Raw genomic sequence first — 18,222 nt, 5'->3', positions numbered from 1 at the left:
GCAGCTATCACCACAACCCCTCCTCCTAAGCAGTGTCTGTAAATCTGCTGCAATAATAACCCGCGGAAAGCCGTGTCCCGCAATTACTGCTGCGCACACTCCAATTACAACAGGACTGGTGAGACCTGCTTGTCAGACCAGGCTTTCCGATTTGTGCGCTCTAACATCCACTTGGCTCAAATACTGGAGATCAACTGAAAGCAAGCCATGGATTTATCGCTACGATTTAAACGTCCACGTGATTGTGTCGAAAAGCTCAGAGGTGCGAGTCACATATCTCAGCGTGTGTTTTAAGCCTGCAGCCATCCGATGTTACAGCTGTCATTCATGCCAAGCATGACCAGAAGTAGGATGCCAGCTGTGTAGTCAGCTGGCATTCAGGTCCCTGGAAATTTCGTGTGGCTGGTATGTGTGCCATACAAGGGATACTTGCTGGCTTTGCTGACTGAAAAATGTGAATACTTTGGAAATTACTACTACACAATATGCAGATGAGAGTCAATCAGGAGGCTGAATGATACAACTTTGTGTTTCAGAAGGTAGTCCATATCAGAAGAATCTGCCTCATAAGGATTGAAACTGAGGCAGTGTACTTACTGAGTATAACCTAAATTCACTTTCCATTGATTTTTAGTAGGTTTTAAAAGAAGCACTGTGAAGTTATTTTTTTTAACCTGACTCCTATGCTGTGCCACAAGTACCTTTTTTCTTCATTCTCCCAAGGGCAATGTTTTATTAATATTACTCATCACCCTGTGGAGCACTGAGCAAACACTTGAATGTTATTTTGAGAAGACCACTCATAGATGGTAAAATGTAATTTGTCAGGGCAGTTGTTTGTAGTCTGCCTGACACGCTGTTGTGTCAGTTCATGGGGATGCACCTCACTGATGTGGCTCTAGTGTCTCTAATAATTAGTGAAACTTGGGCAACAGAAAAGATGCTTAATTTTTCTTTGCAACAGGGTTGACTGAAAGTAAGCTCAACCCACGTAAAACACTGGATTGTCCTTGTCTGTAGTGTTTTAGAAACAATCTCCAGTCTGGTGTTTTGTTAAAAGACCTCCTCTTCTGTCAAGCTGGAGAAGAGGATCTGCATTAGCTGTTCCATAGTGTAATGCAAATTTGGTATTAGTGCTACAAATTCCCGTTGAAGGTGCAAAGAAGGATTGCTCCAAAGGCAAGAAGAAATTCTTTGAAATCACGAACAACACGAAGTTTTAAGTACTCTCCTGAGCCTGCAGTGTATGGTGAAGGAGGAGGAGGATGTGGGCAGAAAGGCATGTCTGAGGAGACAGGAGATCTCGTGTAGCCCCCATCATGCTAATGGAACATGTAGCTGCAGTACATATTACTCTTTTGAGCCATACTTTTGATATCAGACAGAAGTAACTTGACAGCACTACAGTTTCACTGTAATTAAGAAAGAATGCATTGGGTTCCTCTGGCTTGTTATCGCACTTGTCATTTTTGACCTTGCCTAGACCTGAATTATGCAGGCTCAATTTCTTCAAAAAAGCATTGAGAACACAGCAATACATAGTTGCATATACTTACATATATAAAATGCAGTAAAATACCCAACTTAGGCACATTTAAAAAATCACATCCAAACTAAGTTAAAGGTACAGGTAAGGTTTGGAATAACTTCAATAGTGAGGTACAGTAATATTTGTCCAGGAGTTCTCAAGATATCTGGACAATTTTGTCAGTTATATTCACCTGTTTCATTACAATTCCTATAAATATTCCCATTGTGAAAGATACAGCTCCTCAATAGCTCCAGAGTAACATAGGGTAGGAAATACAAGACAGGTGGCTGTTTTTCCTGAAGCTCTCACTGTTGATCTGTCTTACCAGACAGATCTTAAGAACCATAGACCAAACCATAACAAAAATTGATGCAATTTTTGGAGGATAACACAGTATAAAAACAAGAAAGGAGATTGGGAGCCCCCAACATAAGAAGGACACAGACCTGTTCGAACAAGTCCAGAGGGCAGCCACAAAGATGCTGAGAGGGCTGAAGCAACTCTCCCATGAAGACAGGGTGAGAAAGTTGGGGTTGTTCAGCCTGGAGAAGAGAAGGCTCCATGGAGACCTCTGAACATTCCAGTACCTAAAGAGGGCCTGCAGGATAGAGAGAGAGAGGGACTTTTCACAAGGGCATGTAGTGATAGGACAGAGGGAATTGGCTTTTAACTGAAAGAAGGGAGGTTTAGATTAGATACTAGGAAAAAAGTCTTTACTGTGAGGATGGTAAGGCACTGGATGTGGATGACCTATCTCTGGAAATATTCAAAGCCAGGTTGGATGCAGCTCTGAGCAACCTGATCTAGTGGAAGGTGTCCCTGCCCATGGCAGGGGGCTTGGAACTGAATGATTTTTAAGGTCCCTTTCAACCGAAACCATTCTATGATTTTACAGTAAATTATTCAGGGACTGGCATTGATATATATTATTTATCTATGTATGCACAGTGCCCTATGAATATTAAATCAAATCTTGTTATTTGAGAACTACACCTTGTAGATTCATTAATACTTCATGGTTATGTCTTTGCCTTACATAAAGTCAGTTGGCAAAAAGTTATTTGATTTTGTTCTAGCCAGAATGTAAGTCTTAAATTTTTATTGAATGTAATCATGTTACTGTAGTTATGTCCAGCTGCTCAGGTACTTTGGAATTGTTTATCCCATTTAAACCACTAACCAACTAAAACCAGGTTTATGAATGATCCCCTTTCAGTGCGATATCTCAAATGCCATCAGGAGACTGTAAGCACACAGTTGTTTCCAGTTTCCCAGTGCTAATTTTCCCTTTCTTTCAAGGAAGGTTAAGACTGAGACAGTACCTGTATTAGTGCAAAATGAAGGTATTCCCTCTTACATATTTGGCCAGCCACACTATCTTGTGCAGGGGGATAGCTCAAGCTTTGGTGATTGCTCAGTCCCAGGAGGGCACAGAGGATGGATGATTTTGTTGTCTTTGCTTCCAGCAGCCAATTTAGATTCCTTTAAAGTTCCTTTGCCAGAACTCCTTGGAAAGTGAGCAGGAAGTCAAAAGCAATGCCTTCACCTTCTCGACTGCTGAATGCTGGCAGGGGAGTGAAGGAAGGCTTACCCAAATCATCTATTTTACTCATTTCCTCCACTTTACCCACCACAGATAGCTCTGTGTTTCATTACTTCCACCAAGTCGCCCATGGGGGTGAACGAGAGAAAGTTCCTTTTCTTCCATTCCTGTGTAGTTTGTTATAGGAAAAGAATAATCTGGTCATGTAATTGAGGAAAATTATGAAGGTCTATTAAAGCTGAAGAATTTCTGCCTGTATAAGGACTGGAGGCTTAGGTTTTAACGTACATGCTCTCCCAAATTCTCTCTTCTCTGTTTATCATATAATTATGACTTCAACTTCTCCTCCCTCAAATGAAGGCGTATCAAACTGCCATACATCATCTTAGAACAGACTTTTACTATGCAGGATAGCTAACCTTTGTTCTCAATGACAGCACTTTAAAGGTTTTCTCAACTAGCAACTTCTTGAACTTCTTGTTCATGACGCATGATGCTGGAGCTGCCTCCTTTCAAGCTCATCTCTTCTGCATTGGAATCCATGCTGTTATTGCTTTGGACCTAAATAACAGGAATGTGACCCTGATGCTATGAAAGCACAAACCAATCCTTCTACTGATTTCAGAGCCAGAGCTACCTTTACGTTCTCTTTAATGTTTCTGGATATTGATAAATTTTACGGCAGAAGCATTAAAAGTAAATACTGCGGCACTGGAAGTACCTTCTTCTGGACATCTCTCTTTAAATTCCTATGTGGTTTCAGCCTAAGGATCCCAAAATGGAATGGTACAAAATTTGTAGAAACTTCTGAAAACATCAATGTTAGTCTCTATCCCTGTAAAGAATCTGCAAACCTAATTTAAATATTTTTGTGTTTTACTGCTTGTTATGTGCATCATAATATCTGTCTTGCATTACAAACAAGAAATAGAGAACATATTTGTGTCCTAATTTTGCTAGCAATCATCTCTTTTTAACATATCTAAGTACAAGACTAATAATTATAATTTAAAAAAGCCCATTCTTCACAGCTTAGGGGCTTAAACTTTTATATTCCTCCTTTATTCTGAATGTATCCCTCAGGAAACAACTCTCTGTAATAATCACCTTGCCTACACTTCTTCAGTCACACATTACATTCTCTCTCCCACTTTCTTTCAGGTTAATATTAGTGTTTGTCAGCAGCAGACTCTTTTTTCAAAGCTCTGAGTCATTACAGTAACAGTTATGTTCTCAATAGAGAGTTCAGGGTAGGAAAAAACCTCAGCCCAAAGCCTACATGTATCTGACTGTTAGAGAACCAAAAGGCTACTCACTCCTTTCTCACTCGTTTTAAATGCCAAGTGTTCAATTACGTTCCTCTTGAGATTTGGAAGGGCTTTTATTGGCTTTCTTTTTTTAATCTGGGAAAAAGTCAAATGTGATGTAGTAGGTTACTAAAGCTCATGATGAGGAATTTTGGCTTCAGATTTTTCCTAAGTGTGACTGGTTTTTTCCAAGTATTTCCTCAGCAGAGTTCGATTCGTTGGTATTATGGTCTAGCTCACAAAGCATTCAGTCTCTGTGTAGTCCTATATAGATATCTGTGTAGGTTACAAAATCACTCATTATCCTAAACAGGGATCTATGCTGCTAAGAGGTCCAGTCAATAGCAGAGGTTTTGCAAGTTTGGCTTCAGGCCTTGACAGAGCACAGGGAAAACATTCAGAGGGCTAGAGAGTATAGTTTCTAGTTCTGGCTACTGCTGCCCTTCCCTGTCCTGTTCCCCAAGATGCTCTGCTGTTCTTTGGAAACCAAGTCAGGTTACACATCTCAACGGACTGTGCATTAGCACAAGAGGTGTGCACAACTTTCCCACTGAGCCTCATGGATATGTGAAGCCTGATCTGGGGATCATGCTTGAAACAGATCTGTTTCACCTGCACGTTTTTCTAGACATGTAGGCTTTTCAACTGAACTGGATGTACTGGATTTCTGTTTCTGAGGATTGAGCTCTTCCTGGACTGTGGGTCAAATCTGAGCCCACACTACCATCCTAGAGGTTTTCTAATCAGGCAGGCAAGGATTTCCCCCATGGTGATGAACGCTACAGAAGCATATAAATATATAGGCACTGTTACCTTTCTTGTTGCTAAGTGCTCCCTAGTCGGAGAGAGCTCTTATCAGTTGTCAGAAATGCTGCACTATAATTCAAAATAAACTGTAAATCCCTGAGATGGATGAAAGTATCAAGATGGATGATCTTGCAATGGTCAGTAGAGAGGCTGCTGGTGATTTCAATTACTTCACTTGCCAGTCACAGTGCAAGATGACAATGCATATTGAAAGGGACATAGCAAAGAGGGTCAGAAGGATACATCAAATGCTAAAGGATAGGTGCTATAAGACATTTTCCAGCATGAAAACTTGTAGGTTTTTTTCAGTCTCCTTCTGACTGGGATATTGTGTCCCTAGGAAAAACCAAAAATATTCCATATTGCTTGCAAACAGGCAGATAAAATCCTTGGGAGTGAGAGATGTTCCTGTCTTTCTTTTTCCTTCTGAATCTCTGTGATGACAGCCTTTCTTCTTTTTCCTGGTTTTCTGTTGACGAAAGCCAGCTCAGCTAAACAGGCAACTGGCCCCAGTTCCATAAGATAATGGATCCGATTATTATCAGAGGCCAGCTTGGAGGGACCTCTTGTTCAATAGTCACCATGGCAAGGACAAACCCTCCAAAATGCAAAGCGGGAGGTGCTAGCAACTCTCTAAAATGCAAAGAAAGCAGCTTGCAGTGTTCTTGCTGATTGTTTTTGCTGTAATTTGTATTTAGGAATGAAAATGTTTGTCAGATCTCTGAAAACAGGAACACAGTTTGGTAAACCAGATCTACCACTAAGGTGGCACAGTGAGACACCTACTCAACCCAACTATATTTAGTGGTGTGCCAGTGTAGGAACAGCCATACCAGACTCTACTTGGAGTTCATGTAGCTTCTCCTTATCTTTGATGCTGTCTCGGCGCTCTAGAAAAGAATAAAAGAAGTCTTAGGAATGGGAAGCCATGTAGTTAATCTCTTCATGGGGATTCTTACTTTCTAACCTGCTCCAAAAAAAACCCCTGTACTCTGAGAGTTTATTCATCTTCTTGGGTTTCTTCTTAAAAACAAACAAAAAAATTCCTATGTTCCTTGAGATAGAGTTTTCTGATACTGAAAAGAAAATCTGATCTTTGAGAACCCACAGTTTGGAGCACCAGTAACATTTGATGGTAATGGATTTCAGAAGGCATCTATATCTGATCTTTTGAGGAAAAATACCTGCAAAAATGGGAAGACTATGTCTGACTGCTTATTGACACTTCTCTTGACCAGCGCTCCTGAGTTTAAATTTATCAAAGGATCACTTTATCACTGCCTTCTTTAATTTCTTACTTCCAAAAAGGCTTTGGGGAACTTCTCAAAGACCTGCTGGAAAAAGCAGGGTCCTGATCCTCTTGTGAGGGATGCCCATGCAACATAATAGCATGGCCCTTGTTAGCCCCTAGTGCCTGGCTTGATCAGGATTCCAAACTATGTTCAGCTTCAATAATGCTAAACTAGATCAGCTGGAAGCCACCAAGAGATAACTGCTATATTTCCGTTTATTAGACATTCAAGCTCACTTTTAAACTTTTAAAAGGCAAATTATAATTGAAAATATCTTGGTAGAAACATATTCTGCTGTCACGGTCTATGGATATGCATGTTTAAGCTATCATGCCATGACACTGTGCTATTTGATTTATGTTTTTACTGATGCTTTGACTGAGTAGTTTGTTGCAATGTAGTGCTAAATGAAGGAAAAATCAAAAACTGCATCAGACAACCACTCTGTATTTCATTCTAGAAAATAGCTGGCAATTATAATTACTCACCATGTTTCTGGCTCAGAATAAAAGTGGCATTGCACAAAAAACCACACTGAACATTCATCGTGATTAGAAAATGTTCCATACCTTGGAGTGCAGTGGAGACATAAGAATAATTTTAAATGCAAATTAAATTGTGGGGGTAGCAAAGAGAACAGATAAAAGACAGTAAAACAAAGCCTTTCACTTTCCTCAAATTAGCAGGCTAATGTAGTATAAAAAAAAGCAGTTCTACTCAGATCTGTGCTAAGAGCTTTCATTTCATCATAATATAAAACAGCAGATCCGTCACCTTTCTCTATTCAGTACTCTTGATTTCGAGGTTGAAGTGAAAATTAGAAGCTGTTCTTTCTGGCTCACAGACTGGGTTGCATTTGCTTAGTCTTATTCCATGACAGTAGGATGGAAAGAGGTCAGTAACACTGGTAAGTACTTCTGCATCTGATTTTATTTATTTATTTTTAAAATCTTTCAGTGCTTTCGCTTTTTGTCAATGTGCATTTCCTAAAAAAAGCTACATTGTGTATTTTGTAAAAGACTGTATCTTAAGCAGAAATGCAACGATTCCTTGAGAATGCTTATATCAGATGTTAGAGCTCCTTCAAGAATGAATGAATTTCTTGAAGTAGGAATTCTCTAATAGGAAAGGTTTCTCAATATTCTATATATTTCATAGCATCATTGGAACATTTTGTGTGTTGTTTTTTCTGTCTGCCTTGTCCAACAAGCAGTACCAGATAAGAAACGAATCTCTTCTCAAGATGCTATTTGCATTATATTCATAGCAAAACAATCTCATTACCCTTATGGTACATGATGGAGTAAGCACGTATATTACTAACTGAAAGCAAATTATTAGACAAAACACAATGTTATGTTTAAATTTAACTATTATGAAACATTAAAAATATCTCAGAATATGAAATGCAACAAGGAAGATAGAAGTGTAAAACAAATTCTTATGGAAACTTGATATAGGTTTTTTTTTTTTCCTTAGGAAAGTTTTTATCAAATCAAAACCAGGGGCTTAATTTTTTAGTATGAAGGGCGAGAGGGAGTGGGGGAGATGAACGTAGTGTCACCTCCTGTTGCTAAGTAACAACATCTCCTGGCCATTTTTATCTGATAAAGGAAGTCCAGTTGACGTTATGCATTATTCATCAGAGTTCCAATCAAACAATCAAAATTGTTTCCTTACACTGGGGACATTTAGTAAGATCAAAGAAACCCTCCTTGAAACTACTGGAGCTTACACCACTGCCAGACAGCCCTTGATACTCTGCAGTAAGTATCATTTCTGGTTTGGGAGTGCGATGGTAAAGTGAATTGCTGTGGAACGTAAAACTTTTCTCATCAGGACAGACTTCTGAATTTTAAAAGGACTGCATGGTGACTGATGAGAACTGAATCAAAGGAAAAAGGTAAAGCTTTGGAAACATGGTTTCCTGATTTTCATAGCATAATTAAAGGAATTACTTGAAGCAAGAGTCAGACTCCCAGCTCCAAATCTTTCTGTTAGGTTTGCATGGAAAAGGACTAGAGGTATTTTTGTCTGTCTTAAAATACATGTTGTTCAGAATTGTTTGTATGCTTACGATGTATGCTGTGGTGAACTGAGGTGTGGGTGAGAGAACGGGGTTATGTGTTTTCTCCTAATCTTGTTTTTTCTAAGTGAGTTTTTAAGAGTATAAGAAAATGCAGAAGGTAGTAATGAAGCTGGAGAAGGGTCACACTATCATTCCAGGAACTCTGCCGGGCAGAGGCAAACATAATTCAGTGTACATCTTGGAGAGTTGTAATCTAGGATCTCGGCAGATCTGACATTCAAAAGGATGCCCAAAATACGAACCTTAGCTATGAAACAGTGCTAGGAGTAGCCTACCATTTCTTAACGATTGCTCTTATCACGTATTTTAAAACTGATGGTGGATGCTCTGTTGCTACTTCTGGTCAGCAAGAGGAGAGAGGGAAGGCAAGGTTGGATTCTGGTCCACTTAGGTGGAGTGAAATATCCAGAATATTGTGTCTTCCTTTCCAGTGCAGTGTTTTGGCATAAGTGGCAAGAATGCAATCTTCAATGTAGTCTGTTAGAGTAGTGCCTACTCAGAGGTGCTGGCTGTGAATCTGGCTAAAGGAGGTCCCTGTCCTGAGCTTTTCTGATTTTCTTTTTAAGAGCAAATGTAACAGGCAGATGGATCCAAGTATATGTGTCCTAAGAAATGGAGACTGTGACTAAAATACAGGTGATTGTACTAGGAATATACTAGGAATCTTGCTAATACTGCAGTAGCACTTTTCTTTTTTGTCTTTAGACAAGGATTTGAATCAAACATTCTAAAATAGAAAAGGATGCTTATGAAGTTCTATGAATAGTGACTTGAAAATACTTTGACCCTAATACGCCAAATGAAGTACTTTAGTGACTGCCTACACAGTTCTTTCCACAAAGAAACCCACCAGCTTTTTTCTCTGACATCTCTGTAATCTTTTCTAGGAATCTGACGGATCGTTCATAGCGGAGTATTGTACACAAACATTAAGCACCTTCAAAATGGACTACTTTTTGGATGTCGAGTCTGCTCACAGACTGTTTTACAGTCAAGGAGCCCAAGGTAAGAAACTCTGGCACTGACTCAGAAAATTACTAGTTTAACTGTACAGTTAAAATGTATAGGGCCAGATAGGGGCCAGTGACTGACATACTTAAGTGTTGAAGGGCACAGGGTAAGGCCTTCAAAATGCATGGGCTTTAAAAGGGACTACACAAAGAGTAATGGTGGGGTTGATCTGCCCTCTCAGAGGATAAAGAAGAGCTGTGAGAGCTGTTGGGTGTGCTGCAGGAGCAAAAAGAGCTGCCAAGATCCAGGCTCTGGTGTTGCAGAACCCAAATGTACAAGACAGAGGAGACAGCAATGGCCCGCAGCTTGCTAAGTAAGCCTGTGGAGTCTTTTCCCTTCCTCCTTTTGCTTCTCAGTGCTGTCAGGATCATAAGGTGATGTTATTCAGGAAAAACTGGTTTGGGAAAGCCCTGAGGCAGTCCCCCACACGGTTTGCAAACAGCAGCTCTCACTGGTCTGTGTTGTCCCCTGTGAAATGCTGGCCCCCACAGAGCAGCAGCAGGGTGAGAGGGGAAGCGTAACCAAGCTCCACTGCTTTAATGTAATTGAGACTTGTTCACAACATAGATTATATTTTTGGTAAAGTTAGTTCACGTTTTTCTCACCAGCTCTATTTTTGGGGAAAACTTGCAGCTTCAGAGAGAAGGGGTTTTTTTTCCTTAAACTTTAAACACTGTACTAAATTCAAGAAAATTTTAAGAGCCTAGTAGCTCTATCAGCCATTTTTGTTTCTACATACTGCCTATTTTTTGAAAATGGGATCCATCTTTCTTCCACTATTAATTTCATTGGTTGCTAATCAAATTCAAAGTCTGGACAACAGTTTGGCCTTCCCTCCAGAGGCCATTCTCCCAGAGCAAGACGTAATCCACCCACGGGTTGCCACCATCCCAGGATGCATGGGGGTCAGTACCACATCTGACCTTTGGCTCAGCTGAGGTGCTGCTGCCTAACACATGCTGTGTTGCTTCGCTGCTGCCTCAGTTGTGATACATTTTTATCTGTACCAGAGAAGAAGCAAATACTAAGCAACACAAAATCAGGGAAAAAAACAGGTGAGGGCAACGACTGATTTTGATGGCTTTTTCTCCGTCTCTAAAATGGAACATACACCAGGGCATTGCTACAGAAGTAATATTGAAATATTTTTGAGCACAGAGGCTGGACTAGATGACCTCCTGTGATCCCTTCCAACCACAGCTATTCTGTGATATCTCTATGGGAACAAGCCATTTCTATTCCATAGAACCTAAAATTCAGGAATCTACATCTTATTGCTTTACAAACTATAGCAAATTACCAACAGCATCCCTGTGCACTGCAGCATACAGAAGCAACTGTGGAAGAAAGAACGTGTGTTCATGCAAGGAAAGTCCCTTACAGTCATATGCACAAGGTGACTAGTAAGGTTTGTGCAGGTGACCTTCACTGTAACTATTTCCAAGCAGGCAAGATTAAAAAAACATTATCTTACCCATACTTGAAGAAAGTATATTGTTGGCACATATAGAAATGCTTGTAGTGATCAGTTATTAAATCCAAAACAAGGAAAAAAACCCATTAAGCAGAATTGTATTCCTTGATACAAATGTCATCCGCAGGGGGCTGACCTTTAGATCTGTCATGTGAACTTCTATCCCTTGGCCGAAACAAATAGGAACCAGCACCGAGACTTGGAGTTTTGTTCCCCTGCTTGTGAATGTTTCATGAAAGTCACCAATTACATGCATCCCCTGTGCACCAGAGTGTCCCAAACCCTAACTACCTCCACAATTAGGAACAGTACCTTGATAGAACAGCCATGCTATACTTATGGTCTGTCCCCTTCCACTTCTCACATTTCTCTTCGCTCTTTTTAGTGCATTTTCCACAGCTCCTGCCTTTTGCATCTCTTACCTCACATGCTTGTGAGGCCTCTTCCATAAACTCTAGTAACCTCCCCTCTCTTCATATTTCTGTGCTTGAGGTCAGCTGCTTTCCAACATGCTGACTGCCAGCAGGGAAATTGCTCTGAGCACAGAAGAGACAATGCTTCTGCTTTACATTCTCAAATGCTGCAACACAGCAGCGCCCTGGCAACAGGAGAGGTGCTTGAGGGGAGGAACGGATGAACAACCGCACTGGCAATGGGATGTGAGACAAAATGTGGCCTGTGCAGAAGTTTCAGGAGGCTTTCACTGAGCATCTCTGAGGTGCTACAGACAGATTCAGCAGGCCAAACCTAATCATAGGCCTCTGGAAGAATTTAATCATCAAGCTTTTCTGCAGTAAATGCCTTTATCACTATCTTTAGCCCTACGCTTCTAAATATCCCCTTCCTCTCAGCTACTTTACCCCCTGTACAGAAAAAGGAACTCAAACCTATTAAGTGTGCATTGATGCTGCCTATACAGCTCTGCTAACTCCTGTCATCCTTGTACCTTATGCCAAATTTTAAGGTTGTCTTTCAAAAAACAGGCATTTCTATATGAGATAACAGTATGATTTCTCCATACATGGGCAAAACCAGCATATTTCTTTCCTTCTCCACCTTCTGAGAAACAGGCTAACTGCATTAGCTTTAACTTTCTGAAACCGCCCCCAAAACACACTGAATGTGAGGCAGTCATCCACAATAAATAGCATAGCTCAAGTAGCTGGTATGGAACAGAATAAAAGATCTGCAAGAAAGTACTGTACAGATCTACCTAATGGGATTACAAGTAACTATTTGATGTTGATATAATAACATGACACTATTAGCAGATCACACTATGAAACAGCATGTGTATATGCATTAAAACTGCACTAAGAACTGAGAGAAAGAAGACTACAGTATTCTGCCGTTTAATTAAAAACAACACCAGGAAACAATATATGCATTATTATTACTTTAGTTACATTATTAGTTATTGCATTACAAAGTGCTCTGTTTACAAAATGTAGAATGGGGATTTAGGACCCACTCAACTCTTCTGTGAGATTCGGAGATCTCTGCCTTTTAGTACTCCAGATCAGGAAAAAAAATCTCCTTTCCAGTGTTTTTCATATCACATTAATGATATGACAATGTTACAAATGGCAGCTGTAAAGCACTCATTCTCATTTGTACCCACTCCTTGTGGGTGGAAGAGAAGGGAAGGAATAGGACTGCAAAATGTTGGGAAGGAACTCAAAGAGCTATGATGGCATTGACAATGATATCAAATTGTGGCTGGCCTCAGGTCTTGTGCAGTTGAATGGGGGATACTCTGACCTCAACAAATAGACTGAAACAGGGCTTTGTCCTCCAACAACTAACCCACCAGTTCTCTATGCCTTGCTGCCTGCACTAACGCCCACACCTTGTCCCTACTCCTGCAAAAAGATGCAAACTGCCTTTGCTATTGTAGGGTAGGAGGGAGAGAGGTGTTACCTTATGAGCTGCCACCTCTCCCATCCTCTCCTCTGCAGCAGCAGCCATCACCTCACTTCCCTGGGCTGAGCACAGAACAGAGAAATGCTTGCCCATTCAGGCTGTATCTGCTGTTCAAACAGCTGTTCCCTGTTTCCTTCAAGGAAAGTGAAGCAGGAGGCATGGAAAAGTCACAAAAGCTGGATCTGGCAGTAGGATTAGCTAGATTTAGAAAACTTGGTAAATGAAGCCAGCTGGCTGTAGTCTTCAAACACAAGCCAGAAATATCCTAAGCTCTGCAGCCCTCCTGACTGTCTCTTCTGTACTGTATGTTGGAATCTAGGAGCTGGTGGGATGTCCTTGCCAAGTGCGTAATGCCATGACGCATCTGCAAATAAGAAACAGGAAAGAAAGGACTGTGATCCCTTGGATCCAGCCCCTTGCCCTTGGAAAGCCTGAATCTAAAATCTGAGCATGAAGTTGGACTTTCATTTTCAAAAAAAGCCTTCTCCCTCTGAAGTGTATGGAAGATACCAGTTATTCTTGGCTGCAAATATATTCTAAATACAAATCTATCGTGGCTTTCAGCTGCAAGGGCTGAAAGTATATAGTGCAGCCTGGAATAGGATTTAGCTCACTTATCCCCTAGGTGACCTCAGTGAAGATGTTTGCACCTAAGAGCTCTAACTAGCTTGGCATGTATCAGAAAAAACATCATTTTAAGAGCAGCGTTCACCTAATCATAGACATCTTCCTTGGGTTAATATAAGTCTTGCCTCTATCCTGATTATGAAAGCCTAGATGGTGAACTTGAGTGAAAGATGCCTGTGCTAATGGCATTTGTTTTCATAGAGGAATGGCGTGTTGAAAGGAAAGATAGGATCTAATTCAGAAAAGGGAGTAACTTCCCCCAAAATGGGTAAAGCTGTAATCCAAAGCTGTGAACGTGCAGATCCCATCTTGAGTGTAGCCTACTTTGGAGAGATATCCCTGATCTTGAAGTTCTATATGAAAGTTATGCTTTCAGTCATGCAAAGAAAGACCTCACATTTGATAGAGCTGAGCAGGCAGGCACTGAGGAGCAGCAGAAGGGAGCAGCTTCATAAGGGAAAGTAAATCCAGAGTCACCAAAACAGGCAGAGGCAGTAGCCTCACCTATGAGCAGTAAAGCATGGCAGCACATGAGCCAAGCAGGCCTGGTGACAGTCATCGGGTTCAGCCAGGAGTCCAGACCATCAGACGAGTCCATGGTGATGAGGCAGGTACGAGACTAAGCAGGCCATGAAGTCAGCAGTCTGGATGTGGATCAGTGGGGAATGTAGCCAGCCACAGGTACAGCTGCAGCCTTGCTCAGCAAAGCAGCAGCCACAGAGTAAGTGTAACTCGAAAATCAGGGAGAAAGCAGCTGTTGAGGCTTCTTGCTGCTTTCTCAAGAAGCTCCAAAGCTGGTCAGGGCCTCTCAAGCCACTCTCTCCAACAACTGTACCATGCTAGAGAGCCCACCTTGAGCACAGCCAACTAATCTGTGTGCAGGGAGTGCACACAGGGCTGTTGGGACCTGGCTCTCACCTAGGCTCGTTCAGGATCAAGAAATGAGGAAGCCCTCCCTGCCTCCCATTGTATACAAGGGGGTTGAGCCCGTGGATGAACTCTAAGAGAGAAGAATGATTCCTGCCCCATACATTACAAGTGAAGGCTTCAGGTACCACCATAAAATGAGATTTGCCCATTGCAGACAGCATGTAGCACTTTCTTGCAGCCATGATCTGATGGAATGGGACCCAAGACTCACCCCCTCTCTTGGTGCCTCTAGCAACACCACACCACAACCTGATGGGATGGGCTGCACATTGTGTTGTCAGGATGCCACTCTGGGCTGCAGGTGTCCACCTTCACACCACAGTGGGACTCTGAGGTCCCTGCTGGGAGTCTGGGTTCAGCTCTCACATGACTCCTGACTCAAGAACAAAATAGTTTCTAATTTCCTGGAGAGCTGTGCATCCACTTTTCCAGTCTTACACCCTTTTGCACCAGCAGGGCACACCATCTTAAAATTAACCGTGTTAATTACTTTGAAGATTCTTCTACATTCCTTGAAGTTGCTTGCTAGGACATTTGGCAAGATCCACTGTGCCTATTTAAACAACTGAACAAAACCCTCTTAAAGGTTTATCTTGAGCTATCTACTGTACCCATAAATAAGTTACAGATAAACTTATACTTACATTAGGTATGCTTTTATTGGTTGCACCATTCCCGCAATTTATTTGATGAATTTACATTCACCAGGAGTATGAGTGAATAAGAAATGTAAAGTAAAAAAATATGGAAATAAAAACACAGTACATATGGCCAAGGGTAACAAGTTTGTATAGACACATAGGGCATGACTGCTCAAAAGATTTTAGGAAATCTTTCTTGTTGATAAGGTTTAATAAAGTATTCTCAGGTATAGTTTTAATTCCACATTTTTCTGTTACTCTATGTCTCCACAATATTTATTTCACTGTGCTCCATTTTTGCTCATTTATTTTAATTCAGTCAGTGCTGATTCACTCTAGATGTTTGATTTAATCACTGCTGACTCTTCATTGCTACTTCCCTTCTGGTTTTGCATATTAAATTGTGTCCAGTATTTTATAAAACCATATTGCTGCCAAATCCCCAGATCCTAAACCAGAATTATTCCAGTCTAGATGTTCCTCTATCCACCAAAGTTTTATGGTTAATCCATCCTATATGTTAACATATTTTCAAAGTTATGATAGCATCCAGGTCTTTTTTATTTATGTGATATCACTAGTTCACAGACTGACATCAATACCAGAAGAATTAGTAACATTAAATGTGCGTTCCTAATAAAATGTCCCTACCTTTAAATACCATTAAGTAACTGATCAACATCAACCTTTTCCTCATCCTTTTTAAACATTTTAGAATCCCTTTCCCACCTTCTCTTCTGGCATATCCCCATTATTGAGAATTTCAGAATAGCCTATGCCTTTGGACACAGAGAAACAAGCAAGTTTCATCTAAAATGTACAAAAAATGCTAGTTAGGAGTACTGTGCATTCTTTTACCCAAATACCACAAACCAGCAGAACGAATGTGTGCAAATGTGGATATCCTTTCACATGGGTACTGTTGTTTGCAACCCTCGGGCCTGTGCCTGAATACGATGTATCTAAGTACTTTGTTTCAGATTACTGATGTCCATCAAGACAGACTTCAACAGCTTTGCTTTAGAGACACGGAGCAATCCATATGCATGTGCTTCTGTGTTTATGTGGGAGACACAAGCCTATAAATCATTCTTCATAAATGACAAATTATGTCCTTTCCACATGTTCCACTCTCTGCCTCTCCTGCCACTCATACTCCATTTCCCAAATCTAATCCTTCAGATGTTGTCCTTTCATCTTGCTTTAAATGCAACTGATAAAGTGAAGTGGCATTAAACCACACAAAAAGATTTTTTTTGCCTGGTAAACATTCAGTTGAACCCACTGCCTGGTCTGTCTCTAAGGAAGAATATTCACAACCTAATAATTTTTTTTTAGCACAAAAGGAGTATCATGTGCTAGATGAATCAAAATGTACTCGAACTCATGTTTTTAAAGCTTCCATTTAGCCAAAAATACATTTCTGCATGCATTATCTACATGCTGTGCCAGTGAGCCCTCTCCACAGAAGCATGAAGGAGAACTGAGTAAGAGCTCAAATGTTTCTCTAGTGAAAAAAAGTAGCAAGAACGAAGAATCCTATTCAATCAGCAAGAGTAGGACTGCAATTTAAATATTTTTGTAGGTATTCTACAAAGTTGTTCAAAATTTGCCCTGAGAAACAAGGTTTTCCTCAGAAAAGACTTAAAGATTTCTGATGTAAACCAGTATCCATCTCATGACTATTTCAGTGCTATTTGAAGCTGCTTGTGATTCTATGAATCAGAAACATACCCCTTCTACATCTAGACATCTACAAGAAATGTTTTAGTGCTTCACTTGTACTAAGATAAAAATCATCATATTTCAAAGATTTGCCATTTTGAGGTCAAAATCTACTCTGCAAATTAGGATTTCTAGATGAAGACCCTATTGAGTAAAAAATGACCAGGATACTTGTGTCACCAATGAGATCTTTTAATAAAGGCTGATTAGTAAAAGTGGATGGAAAAATCTAGATGAATATTTTGTGTTTTCTCCAATTAGTTTTTAGGAAGATGCCATTTCACTTCTGAATTTTTTCCAATTATATTTTTTTCTAAATAACACAACTCTTTAAAAAATCAATACTATAACTCTTCAAAGCATAAAGGTAGTTCTTGACAAACAAAAATTACTACTAACATTCTTATTAAAATATGTGGAAAAGTATTTTAATGGAAAAAAAGGAAGGCATCAAAAATTCTTTGCAAACTGCCCTTCATGTTTTCAGTAATTTTAAGCAGTATTCAAAAATTGGAACCAGCTGTAGATATAACTAAATATATTGAAATTACATGTTCAAAATGCCTCTGAACTTGTGATATAAAAATTTACATATTTTACTTTCCCTTCTCCCAAAATCATACTTGTGTTGCACATCAGTAACATACAATATTTTGAGACAAACAAATGGGAGATTATATACAGTCAGTTCTAAGATGTCACAATGTACATTACAGCATTTATATTTTTAAGGTATTTTTCCCTTCCATAAGCAACTTTTTCCCTTTCTAACAAATACCAGACAAGACATTGCTGCAATGTGCAAACTGGGGTGTAACCCAATGAGGAATGATGAAAATAGAATGAAAGAATTTAACAAAATTACTGATTTCCCTTCCATGTGCTGTTACAGTGGCTCCTTAAATGGAGCTTTTCGACACTGGTCTGTCTCAAGTCCATTTGCAGAGTAAGTGGGTCCCTTAATGTGTATTGTAATGTCATTCCCTTGCTCCAAGACCTTCAAGAGGATACTTCCTAATTTTCCTGAAAAACTATCTCCTAAAAGTGTGTCCTGGAGACTGAGCTGGTTTGTGGAGAGCAGCTGAAGCTAGAGATACTGGTGGGTTATCTGTAATGGACCCGATGGTCACACTGGGCATGTATTGACAGCTTTACTAAAAAATGTATGGCAAGTCATTCTCGAAATAAAGACTGCTATGGATTAGGAAAAGAGTGTGTACAGTTATATTCATGGCAGGCATAAACATTCAGTGTCACTCTGTAGATACCAGAATGTGATCAGCTATACTTTCCAGTTCTGAGGCTGCGTAAGAATTGATCTT

At 40.2% G+C, this 18,222-nt stretch overlaps 1 protein-coding gene and 1 long non-coding RNA gene across 10 annotated transcripts in view; one reads left to right on the top strand and one right to left on the bottom strand.

The window, feature by feature from the left end:
- The window catches only part of LOC116446880, a 45,787-nt gene that overhangs the window by 22,529 nt on the left and 5,036 nt on the right, over positions 1-18,222 (bottom strand). For 3 of the 4 annotated variants that reach the window (XR_004241421.1, XR_004241423.1, XR_004241420.1), the window contains exons 2-3: positions 6,022-6,078; positions 1,978-2,129 (exon numbers count right to left, since the gene is read on the bottom strand). This is a non-coding gene — a long non-coding RNA (uncharacterized LOC116446880). The remainder of the gene's footprint in view (positions 1-1,977; positions 2,130-6,021; positions 6,079-18,222) is intronic. The other variant, XR_004241422.1, reaches the window with a different exon arrangement.
- PHACTR1 (phosphatase and actin regulator 1) overlaps positions 7,065-18,222 on the top strand; it is a 308,524-nt gene continuing 297,366 nt past the window's right edge. The window contains exons 1-2 of one of the 6 annotated variants that reach the window (XM_032115284.1): positions 7,065-7,374; positions 9,457-9,574. In XM_032115284.1, the coding sequence (XP_031971175.1) occupies positions 7,354-7,374; positions 9,457-9,574 (139 nt within the window). In that variant the 5' untranslated portion in view covers positions 7,065-7,353. Of the gene's footprint in view, positions 7,388-8,104; positions 8,247-8,282; positions 8,384-9,456; positions 9,575-18,222 lie in introns of those variants that run through there. The other 5 variants (XM_032115226.1, XM_032115244.1, XM_032115270.1 and 2 more) reach the window with 5 other exon arrangements.

The sequence above is a fragment of the Corvus moneduloides genome, chromosome 1 (assembly GCF_009650955.1).
Source record: "Corvus moneduloides isolate bCorMon1 chromosome 1, bCorMon1.pri, whole genome shotgun sequence".
In the NCBI taxonomy this organism is placed as follows: Eukaryota; Metazoa; Chordata; class Aves; order Passeriformes; family Corvidae; genus Corvus; species Corvus moneduloides.
This window is presented reverse-complemented; position numbering and strand designations above follow the sequence as displayed.